The sequence below is a fragment of the Penicillium crustosum genome (genome assembly GCF_028827405.1).
Source record: "Penicillium crustosum strain IBT 35664 chromosome Unknown utg000003l_segment0_segment0, whole genome shotgun sequence".
Taxonomy (NCBI): domain Eukaryota; kingdom Fungi; phylum Ascomycota; class Eurotiomycetes; order Eurotiales; family Aspergillaceae; genus Penicillium; species Penicillium crustosum.
Genome location: NW_026623124.1, coordinates 3,442,249 through 3,466,348, shown reverse-complemented (window position 1 = coordinate 3,466,348; position 24,100 = coordinate 3,442,249). Strand labels below are relative to the sequence as shown.

The 24,100-nt window shown below is 49.1% G+C and overlaps 7 protein-coding genes across 7 annotated transcripts; 3 read left to right on the top strand and 4 right to left on the bottom strand.

The window, feature by feature from the left end:
- Positions 1 to 3,377: 3,377 nt before the first annotated feature.
- N7487_008393 (SH3 domain protein) lies at positions 3,378 to 7,106 on the bottom strand (the record flags this gene model as incomplete). Its single annotated transcript, XM_056876123.1, has 3 exons — positions 3,378 to 5,191; positions 5,250 to 5,342; positions 5,396 to 7,106. The coding sequence occupies 3 exons, from the start codon at positions 7,104 to 7,106 to the stop codon at positions 3,378 to 3,380; spliced, it is 3,618 nt and encodes a 1,205-aa protein (XP_056728311.1).
- Positions 7,107 to 8,062: 956 nt separating this feature from the next.
- Positions 8,063 to 9,022, top strand: N7487_008392 (Rtr1/RPAP2 family protein phosphatase; the record flags this gene model as incomplete). The annotated part of the gene is made up of 1 exon (XM_056876122.1): positions 8,063 to 9,022. The coding sequence occupies one exon, from the start codon at positions 8,063 to 8,065 to the stop codon at positions 9,020 to 9,022; it is 960 nt and encodes a 319-aa protein (XP_056728310.1).
- Positions 9,023 to 9,302: 280 nt separating this feature from the next.
- N7487_008391 (40S ribosomal protein eS17) lies at positions 9,303 to 10,154 on the bottom strand. The gene is made up of 3 exons (XM_056876121.1): positions 9,938 to 10,154; positions 9,675 to 9,872; positions 9,303 to 9,618 (listed from the first exon to the last, which is right to left on the bottom strand). Exons 1-3 carry the CDS (start codon positions 10,082 to 10,084, stop codon positions 9,538 to 9,540), a joined length of 426 nt encoding a protein of 141 aa, XP_056728309.1. The 5' UTR covers positions 10,085 to 10,154; the 3' UTR covers positions 9,303 to 9,537.
- Positions 10,155 to 10,516: 362 nt separating this feature from the next.
- N7487_008390 (mitochondrial 37S ribosomal protein bS1m) lies at positions 10,517 to 11,926 on the bottom strand (the record flags this gene model as incomplete). The annotated part of the gene is made up of 1 exon (XM_056876120.1): positions 10,517 to 11,926. The coding sequence occupies one exon, from the start codon at positions 11,924 to 11,926 to the stop codon at positions 10,517 to 10,519; it is 1,410 nt and encodes a 469-aa protein (XP_056728308.1).
- Positions 11,927 to 12,250: 324 nt separating this feature from the next.
- Positions 12,251 to 13,475, bottom strand: N7487_008389 (SDR family oxidoreductase; the record flags this gene model as incomplete). Its single annotated transcript, XM_056876119.1, has 5 exons — positions 12,251 to 12,757; positions 12,818 to 13,108; positions 13,162 to 13,294; positions 13,353 to 13,404; positions 13,454 to 13,475. 5 exons carry the CDS (start codon positions 13,473 to 13,475, stop codon positions 12,251 to 12,253), a joined length of 1,005 nt encoding a protein of 334 aa, XP_056728307.1.
- Positions 13,476 to 14,764: 1,289 nt separating this feature from the next.
- Positions 14,765 to 16,090, top strand: N7487_008388 (uncharacterized protein; the record flags this gene model as incomplete). The annotated part of the gene is made up of 1 exon (XM_056876118.1): positions 14,765 to 16,090. The coding sequence occupies one exon, from the start codon at positions 14,765 to 14,767 to the stop codon at positions 16,088 to 16,090; it is 1,326 nt and encodes a 441-aa protein (XP_056728306.1).
- Positions 16,091 to 16,629: 539 nt separating this feature from the next.
- Positions 16,630 to 23,902, top strand: tor (putative TOR pathway phosphatidylinositol 3-kinase TorA; the record flags this gene model as incomplete). Its single annotated transcript, XM_056876117.1, has 4 exons — positions 16,630 to 16,756; positions 16,812 to 17,028; positions 17,099 to 23,447; positions 23,507 to 23,902. The coding sequence occupies 4 exons, from the start codon at positions 16,630 to 16,632 to the stop codon at positions 23,900 to 23,902; spliced, it is 7,089 nt and encodes a 2,362-aa protein (XP_056728305.1).
- Between the last annotated feature and the right edge of the window lie 198 nt (positions 23,903 to 24,100).

Sequence of the window (24,100 nt, the reverse complement as noted above, 5' to 3'; positions counted from 1 at the left end):
CCAGGGCTCTCTCTCTCTCTCTTAGCGGCATACCATATTTACCCAGAGGAAAAAAAAAAATTAAAAGGGATCTAGATGATCGGCTCGAATTGGTGTCCACTAGGTCGATCAATATTAACTATTAAATGATCTTATTCTTCTTATTCTTCCTTGTATTTCTATATTTCTATATTTCTATATTATCTCTACCGTTTAATTATCTTGTATGTACAATCTATTTTTTGTTTACTGTTTCAGCTTCTGTATACTCTGCACATGCACTGTCCATGAGGCCCCAAGGGGCTTCCCGAAGCTGCATCCATGGTCCGATGCAGGTACGGTATGGTAAAGCTACTTTGGTTAATAGTCCAGATCCCACTAAATAGCAAGTAGTTATCTAATAAACTTACTGTAATGTAATTCACCCCCTTGCGTATAATAAAAAAAATAAAATGTTAAGGATCACATCCACCTCCCCCCCTCTCTTCCTTCTCTTCTCTTCTCTCTATCGGAATGTGGAACCTGGGGCTGAACGCCACTCTAACTGCGGGATAGGTTGGATACGTCGAGGTGGCTAATTCCTTCGAGACATGCAATTTGGTATATTCCTCATGTTTGTACTCCGTATGTGATGCACATGTGTGTTGCGTTCCTATGAAACCGGGGACTCCGTAATGAAGCAAAGGTAAAAAAAATTACTTATTGGCTAGAGAGTCCCAAAGGCCTGGACACGGGAACACCAAGATCGTCGCCCCATTACTTCATTCCACAGCTCGGGGCAAGATTTCGATGTGGAAGGTGGTCACGGTAGTTCATCCAATCTCCCATATCAGAATCGAGCAGTAGCCTCAAGTCACACACACCATATAAACCATTGAACTCCTTGCTTCTTATGAAGCCGGCAGCAAGGGAAATTCATTGGTTGCAGCCCTCGATGTACATATGTTGTAGTAGGCTAATCAGACATGCGATACACTGTGGCACTACGGAGTACAATATGCAATTGAAACTTAGAATACGGGTGGGAGATGCATCGCGATCACAATCTGCGATATGCTCATAGGGCAATATATTGAAAAATAAAATAAAATAAAATACGGCTTGGTTTGAGAAATGAACAGCAGGACAACTCAGCCACAATATAAGAAGCGTCATGCAATATTAACACAATAAGCCAAGACCTGAATTCATGAATGTTCCGACTATGCAGGAGTGCAGGGTAGAGGACAATGACACTTACATCTGAGGCATGGACTTTCCGACTTCCTACTTTGGACTTTGTACTTTGCATCGGTGGACCCTCCAAGGTCAGAGAGAAGCTGAACCATGGTATCTGCCCCCGATAGAGTCCCAGTTTCTCTCCACTTGACCCAGCAATTTGTAAGAAAGAGGTCTGTTCACATCGAACTTCTTCGATCTGTGTGGTGGAACCGAACAGATAATTATTGATGGAGAACTACCTAGGTAAACACCAAAGCCTGGAACGGTAAAAAAAAAAGGAGCAAATTTCTTTAGCGCGCCTCTAGAATGCGTTTTGGCCGGTAGGCTTGACAGCCGTTTGGGAAGGCCCCGCCTACAAGCTTTTCAAACTTCCGAAGTTGACTAGAAACAGTTAGACAGGATTGTACTCCGTATATTAGCCCTAAAGAGAGTCCAAAAAAGAAATGGTATGCCCCTGACTAGTCCCAATCTGGATAACTAATTTAAACGCCTCGGGTTCGTTTTCATTACGAAGTACGGAGTACGGAGTACACATTTGAAGACATTGTTTGAAATGCCTCCAAGTTTTAGATAAGAATATAAGAATAATAAATACTCCATATAAGATCGAGAACACTTTGATTGGCTTGATGTCATATAAATCCATGGGCAATACGGGAGTAGATGGAGCATCAAGAGACATCAACGTACCGGAAAGCATCCGCCAACCGGGTTTCAACCTAGCACTCCGGGCCAATCCTCGTGGGCAAAAGGTTCGGTTTCATTTTATTCTCTTTTTTTTAAAAAAAAATAATAATAAGCTAATCAAAATCTCTGACATTGGACCTGTCAATTGGCTTCAAAACTGTTAAATATAAGATGTCATACACACTACTCCAAACACTACCGAGTAGTCTACCAGTAGTATATTGTCACCTTGCATTGATCTATACTTCCAGAATGCATAGGAGCCAACGAGAATTTGATATCCGATATCCGATATTTTCCATGGTTATCAGCCTCGGAATCTAGGAACCGATCGCGAATATCAATATCCGGAGTAATAGCCGGAGATCCAGGGGCTTTTCCACCAACATGGTACACCAAACCGGTGGAAACTCAACAAAAAAAAAAGAACGCACATTATAATTGGAGCCCCCTCATCCTCCCCCCCCCCCTCCCCTGTCGTGATGAGGGTTCCCGAGACCGGGGGAGCAGCCCCCGGTCTCTTCGACGGTGTTCATGGAGGAATACGGAGGATAATTTTCAAGGATATGTACGGAGTGTACATGTAGTCGTATGACCAAGACAAATTCACTTAATTCTCTACTCCGGGATGATCCTTTGGTCTCAGGTATCGGGGCCACTGTACTCCATACGGTGCACGCACATCATTTTATCCACAGAGGAGGTTTGTGCCTAATTGTGGGTTTGGAACGAGGTGCTGTTTTCCTCGGAGGGTTAGAGGGTCAAACTTCGGAGTACGAATTGGTTTGTGGATTCGGCAGTTGGATTTGGTGCCCGTCGAATTTAATCAGAGAAAAGTTTCTTAGTGCGAGAATTGTTGGATTTTAATTTACTTCAGACGGGGCGTTGGGTTCTAGAACACAGATCAGGAACTGGGTTTATTCGTTCAAAAGTTAACTTAGATATCCTCCTGTACAATATCAGTACGAAATTACATGCAATTTTAGTGGTGCGGCAGTTTCATTGGACCTGGCGCCTATGTTGGAAATATATTGTCGTCTATCGCTGAAATATACATTATTGTCCAACTCTCGAAAGCTATCTACAAACGAAGCCATAATCACTTATAGATAGACCGAAAAGTTCAGAATAGTATACCATAGTTTGATCGGGTAAAATCATGCAAGATGTACCATTGACAAAAATAAACGAAAAGCTGCACGCTCGCTCAACTCTCCATCAAACAGGGACCACCATTGCCCATCCCACATTACCACACCAAGTCCAGATGATTCACGAGAGGGGAGCAGAACAGAAAAAAAGACAAGAGAGAAGGGAGAAGAATATAGAAGACAGGGGAGAAAGGTGGCTCCTTTTCATTCATACATGATCCCACCCAATCTAGAAGGGGCAAGCAAAAAGAAAAACACACAAAAGAAAGGGTCGTCTGCTCATAGCGCAATAACTACAACAAAAAGGTTGAATGCTCAAACCAGAATCCTTTCATCCAGTTACTTACTAGCTTCCCAGCCCACCCAGCTGCGGGGCATCACTCGCCAGACCTTGCATTCGCCACTACGGAGGTCGTTTAGCTTGAAGCTCTCCATTTTGACCTTCTTGCTCTCACGGCCTTGCTCCCAGGCTCGGATCTTCTTCTTCGTGCCATCCCAATCAACCACGATGCCGACGTGGTCGGGCTTTCCGACCTCGGCGCTGTACTTCTGGTGCATGGTGCCGCGGTGGCCCTGGAATCGGGCATTGCGGAAGCTGACGATATCACCGGCGCGGATTTCGTCATTCTGAGACACAGAGGCATTGGCCAGGTTGGAATAAACCGAGGCACCGTATCCGCGAGTGCCCACGGGAAGTAGCGCATCGGAAAGAGGGTTGAGCAGGTACTGGACCAGCCCGAAAGGAGTGCCGTCCCCAACAGTAGAGTTTTGGACTGAGTTGACGGCTTCCGAGATTCGGGTACCAAGCTGAATATGAGCCTGCTCAAGCTGGTCCTGACGAAGCGGGAGCGGCGGGGGTTCATGGCGCTGCTCGAAGGAAGCATCCGCGGGGTTCTTGGGATCAAATTGGACATTCAAGATTGTCTGCGAGTAATCGATGAATAGGATATAGACGTCCTTCGAGACTGTTGTTTTGCCACTGCGGTTCGTGGATGAAGTTTCCTCGACCTCGAAAAGCAGATCATTGCGATTCTGGAAAGCTGGAGGCGGGGTGTTGGGTTTAGTCCACCAGAGGGTATACGTAGCGAAATCAACATCGGTGGCAATGTAGCCTTGATCAATAGATGGGCGAGAAATATCCATGGACCGACGAAGGTTAGGTTGATTTCTTAGAAGGTCCATAGATGCGCGCTGGGTTCGGGCTGCGGACGGGGATGGCAAACCCGAAGACTGGCTTTGAGGAGGCATAGGCGCCAGTGAAAGACGCTTCTCATTCAAGGCAGAGGGTCTTTCTTTTACTGGGCTCTGCACAGGAGGTGCATCATACAGATCGTCATATTCATCGGCCGCTTGCTGTGGTGGGAAAGGAGGAGGAGCCTCTGGGCGACCGAGCGGGAGGGGCGGAGATGTGGGGAGACCATGCCGGGGAGCGGCGTAGTTGAAAGGATCATACTCAACATCATCATCATCGCCCACCTGCTCTCTGTTCGGCGGAGGCGGCGGGGGTCCCCTGGGTGTGTCGATAGACGCACGGGCATTCCGGGGCGGCTGGCTTGGGGGTGGAGGCGGAACTGCTCTGGGAGCCGTGGGCGGAGGAGGTGGGGGATGCCGGGATTCCTGGGGGCTGCGCGGGGACTGAATAGAGTGGTCGTCGGTGGTGATACCCTCGTCAAAGCTGGAGTCACGCTCGTGAGCTTTTAGAGCATCCTTGTGTTTCACTCCCGATGCGATATCAGTGTCGTAGTCTCCATCATATTCAGTCACCTCCCCTTCCGCTTCTTCTCCAGCCTGTCGAGGAGCGGCTAACGCACTCGTGCGACTATCAGCGGTAGATCGGCGACGAAGCTGATCGGGAGGTGGGGGAGGGGGACCGCGGCCTTGTGGCGATGGTGGCATAGGCGGATTGACTGGAATAGGAGGCGGTAGACGACTAGCTCTCTTTTCGGCCGCAGGGGTCGAAGCCGTAGAGGGCACAGGGTCATAGGTTGAGGAACGGCGAGAATCAACCTGATCAGGTATCGCAGGTGCAGGCACAGCTGGAGGAGCAGCCGAGGTATTCAGGGACAGATTCGATGTGTGGAGCGACAATTCATCATCAGATTCTTCACCCTTGTCGGCAGTTGTGGGCCGTGGTGGAGGAGGAGCTGATCGGCCTATATATCATGGTTAACGCCCATGTCAAATAATTTGTTTCGGGATCTAAGTACTTACCGACAGGAACTGGTGGAGGGGAAGCTGGTGGTTCACCTGGGACAGTCGGGACGGGTCTTGACTCTCGAGGAGGTGGAGGAGGTGCGGAACGATCTGCGACTATCAGAAATTGAAACCATACATTACGCCGCCGAAGGATATCTTACCTTGAGATGGGGGAGCCGGGGCCGGACGATCCACAGAGGTACGAGGCAGTGCACCTTCGTGGATGACCTCCTCGACATCTGGCACGTCGCGTGTAGAGTGTTGTTCCGTGAGAGGAGTTGCCGAAGGCTCCTCCTCTTCCTTCTGCACTTCAATAGAAGAAGGTGCCGGCTTGCTGGCCACGTTCATTCCAGGAAGAGGAATCATAGGAACTGGGGGCGCATTGGCAGGGGAGGTGGGCTCAGGCTCAAGCTCTCCAAGTCTCTTCTCTGACTCGCCGGGGGTCTTGGCCTTGCGAACACCACCGGCACTAGACATGCCTGGCATACCTCCAGCAGGCGGGCCGAAGAGACCCATCATACCCATTCCACCGCTCATCTTAGCCATTCGCTCACGCAGTTCCATTCTGCGCTTAGTTTCAGGATCTATTTCCTCCTCTTCCTCCGCATCACCCTCGTCTTCAACATCCGCCTCGGTAGTTTGCTCGACCGCACGAGTCGACGGTTGGCGCTGGGAGACAGGACGAGGCTGAGGCTGATCTTCCTCATCATCCTTACTAGCGGATGTCTCACCTGCATCCTCGGAGTCTGCAGCAGCAGAGTCGTCCGCATCATTGGCGTCACTCGCGATTTCTTGGGTGGGCGAGAATGGGACAGAGGGGTGTGGAGGAGGGGGCGCAGCCCTCAAGGTATCAACACTAGGATTTCGAGTAGCCGAGGACTCCTCGACAGAGGGAGCCTCCTGTTCCTCATTAGGCACGGGAGCCACAGGTTCATCCGCCGACTTCTTAGGAGGGGGGCGGGAGGGCTTTTCTTTCTTCTGGGCTGCCTCTGCATGACGCTGTGCTTGCTCTAATTGTTGCTTCTGGAGTAAAGCAATTCGGTCCTTCAAACTAGTTGGCTTGGGCTGGTCCTCTGCGCCCTCTTCCCCGCCTTCAATAGGAGCAGGCCGGCTTTCTGAAACCGGGGGCTCCCGGGCAATTTGTTCTTTCACGTCGGGATCCTCCTCTCTTTTGTAGACCTTGGGTGCGGGTTCTCTTGGTGGAGGCCGGTAGGCGTCCCGGCTAGGAGGCGGGGCGACGAAAGGCTTCTTGATGAAAGATGGCTGGGAACCACCAGGTTTGAATGGCGTAACTGGTGCCGCAGCAGGTTTGTTGAATGCAGCAATACGATCCCTGAATGACGACCCAGAAGGTTTCTCCGCCACAGCTGGAGGCGCAGGTTTTGAGGGTGCTTTGGCTGCGGGTTCAGTTGCGGCCACGGGAGGGGCCGGAGCGGGCGCCTTTGCCGGCTGCGGAGGCGAGGATGCAGCTTCTGCTGTAGGGGCACTCGCACGTAGAGGAGACTGGGGAATAGATGCCTGCGGGGATGCAATCTCATAATCCTCCTCTTTGGGCTGCACCTCAGGCTCGGGCTCGGGCTCAGCTTGCTTGCTTTCGACCACGGGGGACTCTGCTGGCACCGGCTCGGGCTCCTTTTTTGGTCTGGGTCGAGATGGCCTCGGAGGAGCTGGAGGCTCGTATCTCTCAACGAAATTCTTCGGGAATATGCCCTCCTGCTTGGCCCCCTGGGCGTCTGAGTATTCGCCGTAGTACCAATCGTCGTCCTCGAGGGCGGTGACGGTTACGATTTGACCGATCGGGAAGTTGAGGTCGTCATCGTGGCCCGAAGTATACTCGAAGACCGAGCGGACCGTAAATGGCGGACCTGACATCTGGAAAGTTGAAACCGATGTTCAGACTTTAGGACAATCGGTGTGGAGTGAGGAATGCTGAACCAGTCTGTGACGCAATGACGCTAGAATATCTGTACAGAACGAATCGCTAGCTTCAATACGCTTAACATGTAGCGATATTTAAAGCAAAACGAATCAATTCCTTTGTGGTACGAAGGCGTGTCAGCTTAGATGAAACTGAGGTCAACGAGTGGGTGCCTACGACCAGGAGATGAGGGGGGAGGGGGTAACTGCGGAAGCACTCACGGCGTGGAGAACCGAACACCCTAGACAGGGCCAGCAAAGATTCGATGCAAGATGGGTAAAAAAAAGAACACGGTCGGAAAGACAAAAAAAAAAGTAGTAGGGGAAGAGGATGTAGTGAGGTGGTCGTCACTTGGCGGGATGAGGGAAATGGGCTCCACTGGGCGATCGGCGGCTAACACATCAACCAGGGAACACGCACATGAGGGGAAATGCCGTTTTATATCAAATGATTTTATATCGATATTAGATCTATGTAGGTGTCCAACTCGTTTTGAAGAGAGGTGTATTAGATTATGTAGCTTGGTATATGCAGGGTTAGGTATGGTTAGGTAGCTTGGACAGCTGTACACGTTACTTATATAGGCGAAGAGAAATATTCTATGTATGTAAATTGTACAAAATACCGAGTAACTATATACTACATGTAGTATATAAGATGTACAAGCTATGTGATCCCCAAAGTCAAAGATGAAACCCCCTTTTATTATAAGTCCTAAATGCCCAAAGCCTACGTCAGCAGTGAAGTGTCCCATTGGGGGTCAATCTGGGGTTTTTCGCCTCTTCCGCTTTCGAGCCGAATTCTGCTGGTTTAATTTTATTTTTTTTCGATTTCGTCTCACTTTACAACTCAACTCATTCTCAATTCAACTTACCTTGGGTGATATTCCAGGGACCTCAATCATAAAATCATGGCACAGCAAGGGCCAAGCCACCCTCTCAAGACCTCTCTTCCCGAGACATATGCCGCCATCAATGCCCAGCAACCCCCACCTTCATACCTATACCCTTCACAAGAAGAGCAAGACAAATACCTAGAAGGTAGGCCCGGTGCGACCCAAAAGCACCTAGAAGTCGCTCTGGAACACGCGCAGCAGATCCAGACCCAAAAAGACGCCGAAGATGTGATCCTAAACCGCATCCTCGAGCTCCTCGAGCTCCCCTCCTCCCCGACAGCGGACCCTGCCACACCATCTCAAGAAGACACCGTAAAACTTAAATATGCACTCGCCCCATTCCGCCCCAGCGACTACGACAATCTGATCCTGGAGCGAAATTTCGAAGATTTGTGCGGGTATGCTCTATGTCCTCGCAAGCATCGCAAGAAAAACGGCCCACAAGGCGGGTTCCAATTTAAATACGGCCCCAAAGGAAGCGGGCCAGGAGGACGGGGTCGCAGCGTGGATATCGTTTCTCATGACCGCATCGAAAAGTGGTGCTCACATGCATGCGCAGAGCGTGCTCTTTGGATCCGGGTGCAGCTGTCCGAGAAGCCTGTGTGGGAACGACGGGCGGGCGATACGCGGGGCACGACCATTTTACTACTTGAAGAAGCCCGCGCCAAACGCCTGAAAGCACCAGCAGCTACTAGCAGTGTCTCTTCCGTTGTGAATGATTTGCAGAGCATGGGACTTGGGAATCGCGATCGGTCCCGGGAGCTTGCGATGGAACGCGGCGATACCAGTTTGATTCGTCCAGATGGACGTGTCAACGTCGATATCAGAGAAAATCAACGTGGTTCTCAGCAGGTCGCTGACGCTCCACAAATGCGTCCGGAGGATGCAAATGGCGGTTCCATTGAAGGATACGTGCCCAGGGAGCGACGAGACGTGGACCAGGATGGAGATATAGATCTGCTCGATCAGATCTGATATAGCAGGGGTACCATGGGATTTCCAACGGGCTTTTCGGCGTTCTACTTTTTAATACCCGATCAATGGTGACATTGACACATGAGTAATGAACAATCTACGCAGAGACCATATTTATGGCTATAGGCTGGTCAGCAGAACTTATACATCCATACATGGATATGTATATAGGTATAAATCCAGACATGACTCAGACCACCAAAGGTCTCGAGTCTCTTAGACCAAGGTTTCCCCCAGTTTAAGAACTCCTACGTAGTCCAACCCAGAGAGTTAACTCATAGGTAGACACGAGAGGGAAAAAAATGGCAATCAAGCGTCATCTCCTTTCGGAGAATCAGCGACACCTTTCTCAAAGAGAATCATGTTTATTCATTCCTCATCCAGGAATAGCCTTCCACACTAGCTAAACCATGCTAGCTGGGCGAAAAGCCAGCCAGAACAGACAATTGGGTACCGCCAAGGGTCGACCGAAGGCCAGGTATGAACTTTTGTTTTCGTTATTCCGGGCGCTGGATTTAGCGGGGACCGAAACGACGGGGGCGCTCGGCCTGCTGCTGCTGGCTGACGGCAACAACGTTGACCTTGAGGTTGTCGAACTGTAGATATATATTAGTATATATGCCAAGACATTGTAGTGTGTAGAAAAACTTACGCCAAGGGACTTGAGAAGGTCCTTGGTGTCGGCGTCAACGTCGAGCTGACCAGACTCGGTCTGGGAGACATCGAGAGCGGAGACCTCAGGAACGTACTGATCCTTGCGCTCACGCTCCTCCTCCTGAAGCTTGAAGGAGATACCGCGGACGGGACCACGCTGGATGCGCTTCATCAGGTGGGTAGTGTAACCAGCGATCTAGAAAAAATCGCGAATCAGAATTGGAGCTCTCAAGTTGTTGGTTCCAATGTATCGAATCTCACCTTGTTGCGAAGACGCTTGGAGGCAATGATGGCGATCTCATCACAGATACGCTTGTTGGTCTCGAAGTCGAGGGTCAACTTGGGGTAGTAACGCTCGATGATGACCTTAGCAGAGCGCTTGACTGTCTTGGTACGGACGCGACCCATTTTGGCGGTTGTTGGCTGGCGGAATGAATGTTCGAAAGATCGAGAGTACTCGTGCCGATTTGGATGAGTTTGAGAGCCGGCTTTCGCTTAGTCCTGTGCGGGTCCATGCCCTAGGCCCTAATCAATAAGTCACGTGGTGATATCTGGTGTTGGATTATGTAATCATGTACAATATCGCGCTTGCTCTTTTAGGAAGGTAGCAAACACATCAAAAAGTACACCCCGAAAAGTGTACCATTGTCGAACTTATGTATTTCGTTATTCTCCCTTCAGTATGAGTTTTTCCAATGATCGCTGTGAAAATAACCTGATATTGATGCATCGATTTATATGACATAGTCAGAAAAGAAAAATGAAAGTAGCTTTACACAAGCACCAAATCTATCATACATGGTACAATCCCTTGCACATCCACCCATACTTCATTTTCCCCTACGACTTAGAATTGAGGTTGTTGAGAAGGCTGCGTGCGACGTCCTCTGTGCCCCTCGTGGGTTGCCTCCGGGTCCGGTTCTCCCCGGAAGACTGGAACCGAGGCTGACCGAATGGCTGCCTGTCCAATCTTGGGACTATCGGAGATGGGGTATTGGCAACATCGGAGATGGTCAAGGTGCTCGGCTTCTGGTAGTCTTCGATTCCATAAGGAGCCTTGGCGGTTGCACTCGCGCGATAAGATGAAAGGCCAATACGGCCGTCGGAGTCAACGGAAGCCCGGATGGGAGTGACCCAGTATTTACCTCCACCAGGGATGGATGCATCGAAGAAAGTCAGACCGGGGGGTGTGCCTTGCTCCACAAAGGTCATGGCATTCAAATCTTCGACAGCAATACCACCGATACCTGCGAGGGCACGTGCCATGCGTCCCTTAAAGCGGCCCTTGGGGCGCAAGATGCGAGCCTCCACAGGGCGCTGGTGGGCTTGTGGGCCAAACTGGGGATGGTTGTGAATCAGGGCGTGTGATCGCGTGTAGGACAGACCGGCAGACGGGTGTGTCTTGGGGGGGTCCTGAGACGGCGTATTCGAATGAGGACAACTTGCTTCCAGGGGCTTGATAGTATTTGCGTCCGATACGCTCGCTGGGAACCGCCGGGGGGAAGCGAGATCAAGTAGATCAAATATCACAGGACCGAGAGCGAATGGGTCATTGCGCAGAGTCTTAATGTAGGCATTGAACTCCGCGTCGGTGACAGTTGCGGGTTGAGTGTCCAAGTCCTCTCCATTATCCTGTGCCAGTTTCCGGATCTCGGCAGATCGCTTAGCGACAAACTGCTCACGAAGCTTCTGCAGGAGCTCAGGCTTATTGCGAGTCACTTGCTTCAGATACGCTGCGAACTCTGCCTCCGTCTGCCCAGCAAGCCAAGGGCCGGTGTGTCTGAATTGTTTGGCACCAGGTTCCTGGAGACCCTGGCTAGTCTCAGTGTTATCGAGATGCGTTTCGAACGGACTTTGGTGCCTTGGCACAACACTTGTAGCGTAATTGACTTTGGAGGGGAGAGACATAGGCATGTGCAGTTCCTGGAACTTCTCGAGGGTCACAGTGTGATCTGCGGCGGATTCGAAGTCGGTGACATGTTCATAGGTATCGAGGGCGTGCACCCTGACGACAGGTCTCGATGATTTCTCCGATGTCGACTTAGCCGGTAAAGGTCGTTTCAATCCCCAATCGCCTCGAGCTAGGGATGATTGTGGTGTAACGATGGAGGCTCGAATGGGGTGAGGCAGAGTTGCGGTGTCGGATTCTCTCGACGTTAGGTCATTGCGGCCCTTGAGAGTTTTAGGAAGTGCGAACAAACGCGAATTTCGCAGCAAGTTCGCCGTCGGCGATAGCCTGGCGGAAGCCATTTTGTTCAATGGATTGACTATGTGATCTTGAATAGCTGGCGCGAGAAAAGTTGACCGGAGAACACGGGCCAAAGCGGTACGGGGAGCCGTAACGACCAAACCCGCGGTTTTATACATCTATACGATGTATTTGAGATCCACCAGTCTTTGCCGCAAGCATTATTTTTTTATTATAAGATGTAAGATCCGGTGGCGCTCGATAAAATTCGTTACTGAAATTTCCTTGATATAAGTAGTGGCAAAAGAAGAGTATTTGTTTTCTTCTTTTACACTGTATCCATCAATTCACTCTAGATCTATAAAATGAACAAGGACGCTCCTAATTTAAGCACCAACAGCTAGAATAGAATCAATGGCGTCTGAGACTGTCTGTTTCAGTGGGCGGTACTTGAGCCCAAGGACCTTTTGCGACTTAGTGTTGTCAATCCCATAGATGTGTTCTGGGAAGTCGCTGGGGGCGTCTGCAGGGGGCAGCTTGGACTCTAACTGGGGGTGGGTCTCGCGAGCAATGTCTGCAAGTTCCTTGTTCGAGAAGAAGCCAGCGACAACAAAGAATCTCTCGCCTCCTGCCTCAGGAACTTCAATGGCTCTGACATGTGCGAGGGCCACATCACGTACATCCACCCACAGGAAATTGCCTGTTGGAGCTAATTTCTCCTTCATTGCACCCTGGACGATGTTTCGGAGGCGCTGGTTCGAGGTGTTGATGGCCTCAAGAGAGTTGAGATAATTAACGATCGGGCCAAATACCAGCGGTGGATTGATGGTAGCAAGGTCGAAATTCGGCTTCTCCTTCTCGACGAAGGTCCAGGCTGCTTTCTCTGCAAAGGTCTGATATAGAACTGACTTAGCGCTGGCATTTACTCAGACTGGCCATCAAATATCACTAACCTTGCTACCACGGTAAACTGACGAGTGGTCCATCGCCTCCTCCCACGTCAATGGGTTCCATTCTTTCTCGCTGTAGACCTTGGGGTGCTGCTTGCCGTTCACAATGGCCGCGAAAGATGACGTGATCACCACTCGCTTCACGGTAGGGGCATATGCTTTAATTGCCTTCAAAATACCGGTTGTTCCCTTGATTGCCGGGTCAAGGAAGTCTTTCACTGGGTCCTGCACGTTAAAATGGAAAGGAGATGCGGTATGGAGAACATAGTCAAAGGGAGGGTTTGATTTGACAGCCTGTTGTCTTTCCGTTAGTTGTGTATCTCTCAGAGAAACAATCTTCCACGAACCTCATCAAGTGCACCGTCCTTAGCTACATCCTCGACGATCACATAAGAGAGTTTCTCTTTCGACACGTCGGGGTGAGCCTCAATAATTCGTTTGCCCTTCTCCTCCGATCGGACAGTAACAACTGTATCAAATCTAGAGTCAAATTGTCAACCAACAATATGTATGTGATGTCTATGTGGCTTAATCATACCCATGCTGTAGCAGAATGTCGACAATGTGGGCGGCGATGAAGCCACTACCTCCTAAAATAGATAATTAGATTCAGTTCGAGGCCATATTAAAATCACATACCAGTCAAGAGAACTTTAACCATTGTGAGAGATGGCTTATGGAGCTATAGATGTATGAAATGTTCAAGGATTAGGATATAGGTAAAAGAGCGAGGAACCTGGCTTTTATGGTTCCCCTCAATCCCGTCATCCCCCGCAATGGCCTATTACAGCCTGGAAACCTTGGAAGCTTGACCAGCGATTACAAATGTAAGCATCGGTGTTTAATGGAGTTAAGCTGTTGCATATTAGTGTTGTTCAGCCAAATCCGTATTTTCGGAGATAGTCCTAGAAGAGACCTAGCTATGGGCAGTCTATTTTCTTGCACATTATAGTACATGTTTCGACCCCAACCGTCCTAGGCAGTATTCTAGATTTGTTATTGATCCCATTCAATCTAACGGAAATCAAAAGGTTACTGACGGTAGCACTAGGTTATTTATATGCTCCGTCTTGACGGTGGAAGTATGCTCTACATAGACCATGGACATGAAATAGTATAACTTCATGGACTATGCAAAATAAATATTAATAAAATGTAATTTCAGTTATATATGTATGTATAGTGCTTCACAGTATCTATTAGCATTTCTCGATTAAAGGCCTACGAAATAATTCACTATATTAGATGCTAGCATCGATACTTTCCAAGGTATAGAATATCTTCGTGTTTTCTTCCATCACATTTTCTCCTATTTTACAACCAGGATACGAGGACATATGAAAGTTGACGTTGAAAATGACCATTTTCGACGCTAGAAACGACCGCCTTTTCACCCACTCGACCTGGCTACGAGACAGTATGCTGCTCTGGAAAGTATACACTACTCCGACATTTCAGGACTTTTCTATATATAACCTTTGACTTTACAATGGTACGAATAACCATCGTAAACTCTATAAGGATGAAGTTAGTATCTAGTACTTGGAAGATGGGAGTGGATCTAACCTTGGAAATACTGCTTGGCAATATAAACCAATGAGAGAGCTATGTATTGGTGGTCCTGAAAAGGATATCATACGGTAGCTTTTCAAGTTACAAGGCTGTAGGGCTTCTGATTGGCTAGAAATTTGAAGACCACATTTTTGCCAAGGAAGAGTTGTTTATTGAACAAGCACTATTAAAATGCGTAGTTAGTCAGTGGACCATTAACTAGTCCACGGGTTTAAATTCTATCCCCCGACCATCTTCGATGCTAATTCTATAGTTTAGTTCTCCCTCCCCCCAACTCTCTCTCTCTCTCTTCATTTCTCGGTCTGTAGCCAATAGGAGAGTTGCCTACAGATATTTTGTTTCTCTGTGCCGTCGATACTCCAATGCTCGTTTACCGACATGTCTCTCAACAACGACATTTTTCTCCTTATCAGTGAGCACCTATATGACCAAAGCGATCAACTCAATCTTCTACTGGTGTGCCGTGATTGGCATTCGATCTTCCTCCCAAAAGCATACAAAACAATCTCTATCGACGGCACCAAAATCTATCCTCTTTCCTGCGCCGTTCGAAACAATCCTAAAATAGGTACTGCCATCCAAAATCTGAGAGTTGATTGGTATCACTCCAAGTCAGAACCTGGGAATGATTACGACGTCGATGGGTTTGTGGAAACCTTGAAGCAAGCGGACGACGCTGTAGATGATCTTGCCGCATGGGAAGAAAGTCTGCGGACAGGATGCCCTGATGCCTGGCTCGCAATGCTTGTGCTATCACTCGAGTCTATCAAGAGTATGACTATGAGATTTTTACACTCGCCCCATTTCCTACCCATGGTAACGCGAATTGCCACCAATGGAAATCTATCTAGCTCGAAGCCAGTTCTCCAACTGCTAGAGCGCGTGGAGATTTGGGAGGACAATCCCAAGGACTACTACCTGGCGAATGAACTGCTGCCATTCTTCTATCTCCCTGCAATGCGAGTGTTCACTGCAGGGGGGGTCTGTGAAGTTGACCCCGGCATCGTGTCACTTAAGCCGGGGACCTCTGCGATCAGGAAAATAAATCTTGGCCACTTTAACACGAATAACGGGGGCAATGGCTTCGCCGAATACATCATTTCGTGTGCCAATCTGGAGATATTCGAATATCAGCATGATGACAAAAGCATATGGGGTGAAGTCTACACAGACTTTTGCCCTCTTCTATTCTACAACGCACTATGTTCCCAAAAGCACAGCCTTAGGGAACTTCGATTGAATAATAATGGAGCGAACGGACAGAGCGGGTTTGATGAAGACACCAAGGAATTCAATGGGTTTGGATCTCTAGCCGAATTCCACCAGCTACGTGAGCTTCGGATGCCATTGCGCACGCTTTTGCAATTTGGCTCAAGTGATCGGCCGAAAGTATCTCTCCTGGAGGTCCTTCCACCAAGCTTGGAATTCCTCAATCTTGGTCACTATCTCGAGGAGGACTTCGACATTGTTAATAAGAATCTTCAGGCTATTCTAGCGCAACGAGAGCGGCTCCCGAATCTTAGAAGAATTGAGATCCAGCCTTACGTTTTGGTGATGACTGCAGGGGCTATCGTTCACTCAACGAACTTTAGAGTTCAAAAGTCAACACAACAATCCTTCCTACCATTTGACATGGCCTGTCGTGAAATTGGAATTCAGTTTGGCTTCAGCAAGGAGGGCAACTGCAGGCTTACCACTGAATGATACATTGCGCGCAAACACAAAGCGAAGAACTGATCACGCTTGAAATATCAGATAAGAAAAGCGGCCACTTATACGGCCTATCCTTGACATTATATTTAAACTCAATACTGCAATGTCTTTTTGGATGTCTTTTGGGATGAGAAATATGGTAAAGGCACAGATGTTACGGAGTAGACTATCTGGATTATCCATGCCAACGGATAGTCTGGGTGACGTATTTGGTCCCGAGGATAATATGACTCGATTCTCAGACTCATTGGAATTTCAAAAACAAGGCGAGATCAGAAGTATACTAAACACAAAGGTCAAAATAAATATGAAGATAGTATATGTAGTGATTAGTTATAGAGTGGTTGTAGATGGTCGAGGGTGTTGGGTTGCACGCGGGAACTCCAAACCTGGCCCGTGCACCCCTCGACCTTCTCCAAGCCTCACACATGACCCTCCCTCTACCATCCAACTTTATGCGCTCTGCGTCTTTTTATTTTATGGCCTAGACCTTGTATTCCAATGTCCACCCTGGGGTGTGATTCGCAAATATGGCACAAGCAGGTGCAATCACAGACGTGACCCAAAGGTTGTTCGTGGAGCTCAAGTCAAAGAATGAGGAGGCCAGGGCCAGAGCTGCCTACGAGCTCTACGAGAATGTCCTATCCGTGTCTAGAGGTATTACCGGTTGAACTCCGAGACCTCTAACTAGCTGACATATCTCCTTGTGCAGATTGGCCGTCGGAGAAGTTCGTGGAATTTTACAACGCAGTTAGCCAACGCATCGCCCAACTCGTCGTCAACGGCAGCGATGCAAACGAAAGAATCGGCGGCTTGTTAGCACTCGATCGGCTCATTGATTTTGACGGTGTCGATGCCGCTCAGAAAACGACGAGATTTGCCAGTTACTTGCGCAGCGCCCTTCGCAGTAACGATAACGTGGTCCTGGTGTATGCGGCCCGATCGCTGGGCCGCCTCGCGAAGCCCCGGCGGGGCTCTAACCGCAGAACTGGTGGAAAGCGAAATACAATCTGCATTAGAATGGTTACAATCGGAGCGCCAGGAAAGTCGGCGGTTTGCGGCAGTGCTTGTTATTCGGGAATTGGCCAAGGGCTCACCAACACTCCTCTACGGCTTCGTTCCGCAGGTCTTTGAGCTTGTCTGGGTTGCCCTTCGAGACCCGAAAGTCCTCATCCGTGAGACTGCGGCCGAGGCTGTCGGCGAATGCTTTGAAATAATCGTGGCTCGTGATTCTCAAGTTCGTCAATCATGGTTTGCACGGATACACGATGAAGCACTTCTCGGGTTGAAGTCCCATAACATCGATTGGATCCATGGCTCCATTTTGATCATCAAAGAGTTGATCTTGAAGGGAACAATGTTCATGAAAGAACATTATCGGAATGCTTGCGAAATCATCCTCCGTCTCAAGGACCATCGTGACCCGAAGATTCGTACCGAAGTCGTTCTCACTATTCCCATTCTTGCCTCATATGCCCCTACCGATTTCACCGAGATATACCTACACAAATTCATGGTCTACCTCCAAGCACAACTCAAGAGAGACAAAGAGAGGAATTCCGCCTTCATCGCCATTGGAAAGATTGCCAATGCAGTGGGCACCGCTATCGGCCAATATCTCGATGGCATCATTATCTACATTCGAGAGGGACTTGCAATGAAGGCGAGGAATCGGTCAGGAGTTAACGAGGCGCCAATGTTTGAGTGCATCAGCATGCTGTCCCTCGCAGTGGGACAGGCGCTCAGCAAGTACATGGAAGCTCTTCTGGATCCCATCTTTGCCTGCGGTCTGAGCAAATCATTAACACAGGCTTTAGTCGACATGGCCCACTACATTCCTCCCATCAAACCTATGATTCAGGAAAAGCTTCTTGATATGCTGAGTATCATCCTTTGTGGAACGCCGTTCCGGCCCCTTGGATGTCCTGAAAACAGACTACCTCCTATGCCATCATTCGCAAAAGACTTTGCACCCCACGAGCTTCACTCTGATTCTGATATCGCATTAGCACTTCACACATTGGGGAGTTTTGACTTCTCTGGGCACATACTAAACGAGTTCGTGCGTGATGTTGCTATCAACTATGTGGAAAATGATAATCCCGAAATTCGAAAAGCCTCAGCTCTCACATGCTGTCAGCTGTTCGTTCATGATCCGATCATCAACCAAACCAGTGGACACTCGATTCAAGTTGTCAGCGAGGTTATTGACAAGCTCTTGACTGTGGGTATTGGAGACCCTGACCCTGAAATCCGACGCACCGTGTTGTGGTCGTTGGATCGCAAATTTGATAGGCATTTGGCACGACCTGAGAATATTCGATGTTTGTTCTTAGCTGTGAATGATGAGGTTTTCGATGTCAAAGAAGCCGCGATTTGCATTATCGGTCGACTTTCCAGCGTCAACCCAGCTTATGTCTTCCCGCCACTACGAAAACTGCTGGTAAATCTTCTTACTGGCCTTGGCTTCGCGAATACCGCTCGCCAAAAGGAAGAAACAGCTCAACTCATCAGCCTGTTTGTCTCTAATGCGACGAAATTGATCAGGTCATACGTTGATCCCATGGTGACCGCACTGTTGCCCAAATCAACTGACATCAATCCTGGTGTTGCTGCCACTACTTTGAAGGCTGTCGGTGAGCTCGCCAATGTCGGCGGCCATGAGATGAGACAATATCTGCCTCAAATTATGCCCATTATCTTGGACTCACTCCAGGATCTTTCGTCGCATAACAAACGAGAAGCCGCACTTCGGACGTTGGGCCAGTTGGCCAGCAACTCAGGCTACGTTATCGAGCCATACATGGAATACCCCCATCTTCTCGCCGTGCTCATCAATATCATCAAAACGGAACAGACAGGCTCTCTACGCAAGGAAACCATTAAGCTTCTCGGAGTCCTCGGTGCCCTCGATCCCTACAAATATCAACAGATTAGCGAGATTGAACCTGATGTACACCATATCAACGAAATACAGAATGTTTCTGATGTTGCCCTCATTATGCAGGGTCTCACGCCCTCCAATGAGGAGTATTATCCTACGGTGGTCATCCATACTTTGATGCAGAACATTCTGCGAGAAAACTCCCTGGCACAATATCACTCAGCTGTCATTGATGCCATCGTGACGATTTTCAAGACTCTGGGTTTGAAGTGTGTCCCATTCCTTGGCCAAATCATTCCAGGGTTCATCTTGGTCATCAGAAGCGCTCCTGCTAGTCGCCTTGAGTCCTATTTCAATCAGATGGCAATCCTGGTGAATATTGTGCGACAACATATTCGCACTTTCTTGCCAGAGATAATCGAGGTTATTAGAGATTTCTGGGATGCTTCATATCAAATCCAGGGCACGATTATATCCTTGGTCGAGGCTATTGCTAGGTCGTTGGAAGGAGAATTCAGGAAGTATCTTGCTGGCCTGATCCCTTTGATGCTGGATACACTTGATAAAGACACATCACCTCGTCGACAGCCCTCCGAGAAGATTCTTCACGCCCTTTTGATTTTCGGTACAAGCGGAGAGGAATATATGCACCTGATTATTCCTTCCATTGTTCATTTGTTTGATCGGCCACAAAATCCTCAGAGCATCCGCAAATCCGCCATCGATAGCCTAACGAAACTATCGCGGCAAGTTAATGTCTCTGACTTTGCATCCCTGATGATTCATTCCCTGTCACGAGTGGTGGCTAGCGGTGATCGTGTGTTGCGTCAAGCTGCGATGGACTGCATTTGTGCTCTTATTTTCCAGCTCGGACAGGACTTCACGCATTACATTCATCTCCTAAACAAGGTCCTGAAAACCAATCAGATCACACATGTCAACTACCAAATCCTGGTGTCAAAACTCCAGAAGGGCGACCCACTCCCGCAGGATCTCAACCCAGAAGAGGTTTATGCTTTCCCCACTGATGACACCAACTTTTCCGAAATTGGACAAAAGAAGATCGTTGTGAACCAGCAACATCTCAAGAACGCGTGGGATGCTTCGCAAAAGTCCACTCGTGAGGATTGGCAGGAATGGATACGCCGTTTCAGCATTGAGCTGTTGAAGGAATCTCCATCCCCGGCATTGCGTGCATGTGCTAGCTTGGCAGGAATCTACCAGCCGCTCTCAAGGGACCTTTTCAATGCTGCTTTCGTCTCGTGCTGGACAGAGTTGTATGATCAATACCAAGAAGAGCTCGTCCGCTCAATTGAAAAGGCGCTTACCTCTCCCAACATCTCCCCGGAGATTTTGCAAATTCTCCTCAATCTGGCCGAATTCATGGAGCACGATGATAAGGCTCTTCCCATCGACATCCGCACTCTTGGAAAGTATGCTGCAAAGTGTCATGCTTTTGCGAAAGCCCTTCACTACAAAGAACTGGAGTTCGAACAAGATCAGAACTCGGGTGCAGTTGAAGCCTTGATTACCATTAACAACCAGCTTCAACAGTCCGATGCTGCCATTGGTATCCTTCGCAAAGCGCAGGCGTATCGTGATGTGGAGCTCAAGGAAACGTGGTTCGAGAAGCTTCAACGGTGGGACGAAGCCCTTGCTGCTTACAAACGACGCGAGAAGACGGATCCAGACTCATTTGGTATCACAATGGGTAAGATGCGCTGTTTGCACGCTCTTGGCGAGTGGAAGGTTCTCTCAGACCTCGCTCAAGAAAAGTGGAACCAAGCATCACTCGAGCATCGCCGAGCTATTGCACCTCTTGCCGCTGCCGCTGCCTGGGGTCGGGGCCAGTGGGAGTTGATGGACTCTTACCTTGGTGTCATGAAAGAGCAGTCTCCAGATCGCTCATTCTTTGGCGCCATTCTGGCAATCCACCGTAACCAATTCGAAGAGGCCAACATGTACATTGAGAAGGCTCGCAATGGTCTCGATACCGAATTGTCTGCTCTCCTCGGAGAGTCATACAATCGTGCCTACAATGTTGTTGTTCGAGTCCAGATGCTCGCTGAGCTGGAAGAGATCATCACATACAAGCAAAACATCGGCGACCCTGAGAAGCAAGACGCCATGCGTAAAACTTGGAATCAACGATTGCTTGGGTGTCAGCAAAACGTGGAGGTGTGGCAGCGTATGCTCAAGGTCAGGGCTCTTGTCACTGCCCCACGTGAGAATCTTGATATGTCCATAAAGTTCGCCAATCTTTGTCGCAAGTCCAATCGCATGGGTCTTGCGGAGCGGTCCCTTGCATCTCTAGAGACAGTGGTGTCCGATGCCAATGGAACGCGCACTGTTGCACCACCCGAAGTCACATACGCCAGGCTGAAATTCAGTTGGGCAAATGGTCACCAACTAGAATCCCTTGAAATGATGAAGGAGTTTACCTCTGGTCTGACCGATGATTTCTCCAGATACAACACACTTATGGTATCAAATACCGATCATCATGGCGCGAATGGAGTCAACGGGGTTATCGATCAGAACCACCCAGACGCTATCAGCCTGAATGAACGGATTGGTGACGTGAATAAATTCAGAAAACTTCTCTCCAAGAGCTATCTTAGACAGGGAGAGTGGCAGACAACTCTACAAAGGGGTGATTGGAGGCCAGAACACGTCCGAGAGGTTCTCAACGCCTACTCGGCAGCAACCCAATACAACCGCGATTCATACAAGGCGTGGCACTCCTGGGCACTTGCGAACTTTGAAGTTGTTACCACGATTGCCAACCAGGCTAGCCGTGAGGGCTTGCCAACGCCGGTTCCTGCTCATATTGTTACGGAGCATGTGATTCCTGCCATTCGCGGATTTATTCGCTCCATCGCGTTGTCCTTGACATCTTCGCTGCAAGACACCTTAAGATTGCTCACTTTGTGGTTCAATCATGGCGGAGATCATGAGGTGAATACTGTCGTCACGGAAGGATTTACAGCTGTCAATATTGACACTTGGCTTGCTGTTACTCCTCAACTTATCGCTCGCATTAATCAGCCCAATATCAGGGTGAGGGGTGCGGTACATAGGTTGCTTGCCGAGGTCGGCAAAGCGCATCCTCAAGCCCTTGTGTATCCATTGACGGTGGCAATGAAATCGAACGTGACTCGACGCTCTCAATCTGCTAGCAACATTATGGAAAGTATGCGACAACATAGCGCCAAACTTGTCGAGCAAGCAGATCTTGTGAGTCATGAGCTTATCCGAGTTGCGGTCTTGTGGCATGAACTCTGGCATGAAGGTCTCGAAGAAGCCTCTCGTCTCTATTTCGGTGATCACAATGTCGAAGGCATGTTCTCAACACTTGCCCCATTCCATGATATGCTAGACAAGGGCGCTGAGACCCTTCGTGAGGTGTCATTTGCGCAAGCTTTCGGTCGCGATCTGGCTGAAGCCAAGCACTACTGCATGATGTATCGTGAATCGGAGGAAATCGGCGATCTCAACCAAGCTTGGGATTTGTATTACACCGTGTTCCGCAAGATCAGCCGACAACTGCCACAGCTATCCACTCTCGATCTCAAATACGTGTCTCCTCGACTCAAGGATTGCTCAGATCTTGACCTTGCTGTTCCGGGTACATACCAGAGTGGTAAGCCAGTCATTCGGATCATGAGCTTTGACCCGATACTGCATGTCTTGCAGACAAAGAAACGACCGCGTCGCATGACGCTCAAGGGCAGCAACGGTAGCTCTTACATGTACCTTGTCAAGGGTCATGAAGATATCCGACAAGATGAGCGTGTCATGCAACTGTTCGGATTGTGCAATACCTTGCTGGATAACGATGGCGAGAGTTTCAAGCGACACTTGTCGGTCCAGCGCTTCCCTGCTATTCCATTGTCTCAGAGCTCTGGTCTGCTGGGATGGGTGTCCAACAGTGATACATTACATGCCTTGATCAAGGAATATCGTGAAAGTCGTCGGATTCTACTCAACATCGAGCACCGGATCATGCTTCAAATGGCACCCGACTACGATAGCCTTACTCTCATGCAGAAGGTCGAAGTCTTCGGTTACGCTATGGACAACACAACCGGCAAAGATTTGTACCGTGTGCTATGGCTCAAGAGTAAGAGCTCCGAGGCATGGCTCGAACGCCGTACGAACTACACCCGATCGCTCGGTGTTATGTCTATGGTCGGTTACATCCTTGGTCTGGGAGACAGACATCCATCGAACTTGTTGCTGGATCGTGGTAATGGCCGTGTGGTTCACATCGACTTTGGTGATTGCTTCGAGATCGCAATGCACCGAGAGAAGTACCCGGAGCGAGTTCCGTTCCGACTTACTCGCATGTTGACATTCGCCATGGAAGTCAGCAACATTGAGGGTAGCTACCGCATCACTTGTGAGGCTGTCATGCGTGTTCTACGAGAGCACAAGGATTCATTGATGGCGGTCTTGGAGGCTGTAAGTGACCTGATTCTTTCATGTTCTGAAACGACATCCACTAACGCTTACTTTTCTAGTTCATCCACGACCCTCTAATCAACTGGCGTCTGGGTACACAAGAGTCATCCCCCGACCGAGTGTCTCTCACTGCGGATCGCCGCCAGTCTATCATGGAAGGTGTCAATTTCGAACCCGGCGCCCAGCCGCCGGGCGATTTCTCCCGTCGCCGCCGCCCATCTATGCTTGAAGGTGGTATTCTCGATGCTCCCGAGGGCGTTCCACAAGAAGCCCGCGAGGCACAGAATGCCCGTGCTCTGCAGGTTCTCGCCCGAGTCAAGGAGAAGCTTACTGGACGAGACTTCAGGAATAACGAAGAGTTGAGTGTCAGCGACCAGGTGGACAAGCTCATTGCGCAGGCAACCAATGTTGAGAATATCTGTCAACACTGGATTGGGTGGTGTAGTTTCTGGTAATCTGGCTTTTCTCTTGGAGTTCTACGGCGATGATGATATGATATGACGCGTTTTGTTTCGATTCCTCACTTGTATTTAGAGTTAACCCCCCGTTATTTGTTATTTTCTCGTTCTTGTTTCTAAATTTTCTCACCTTCACCTCTAATGCTTTTGGTTTATGGTAATCATTTAAGGTGGTATAGATATCTACACTCATTT

What these genes read in the sequence shown, in the direction of transcription:
- N7487_008391 (XM_056876121.1), bottom strand. Translation starts at nt 10,084, where the DNA reads ATGGGTCGCGTCCGTACCAAGACAGTCAAGCGCTCTGCTAAGGTCATC. An exon ending in CCAAGCGTCTTCGCAACAAG is followed by an intron (nt 9,873 to 9,937) that starts GTGAGATTCGAT and finishes GATTTTTTCTAG; the next exon opens with ATCGCTGGTTACACTACCCA. An exon ending in ACCTTCTCAAGTCCCTTGGC is followed by an intron (nt 9,619 to 9,674) that starts GTAAGTTTTTCT and finishes ATATATCTACAG; the next exon opens with TTCGACAACCTCAAGGTCAA.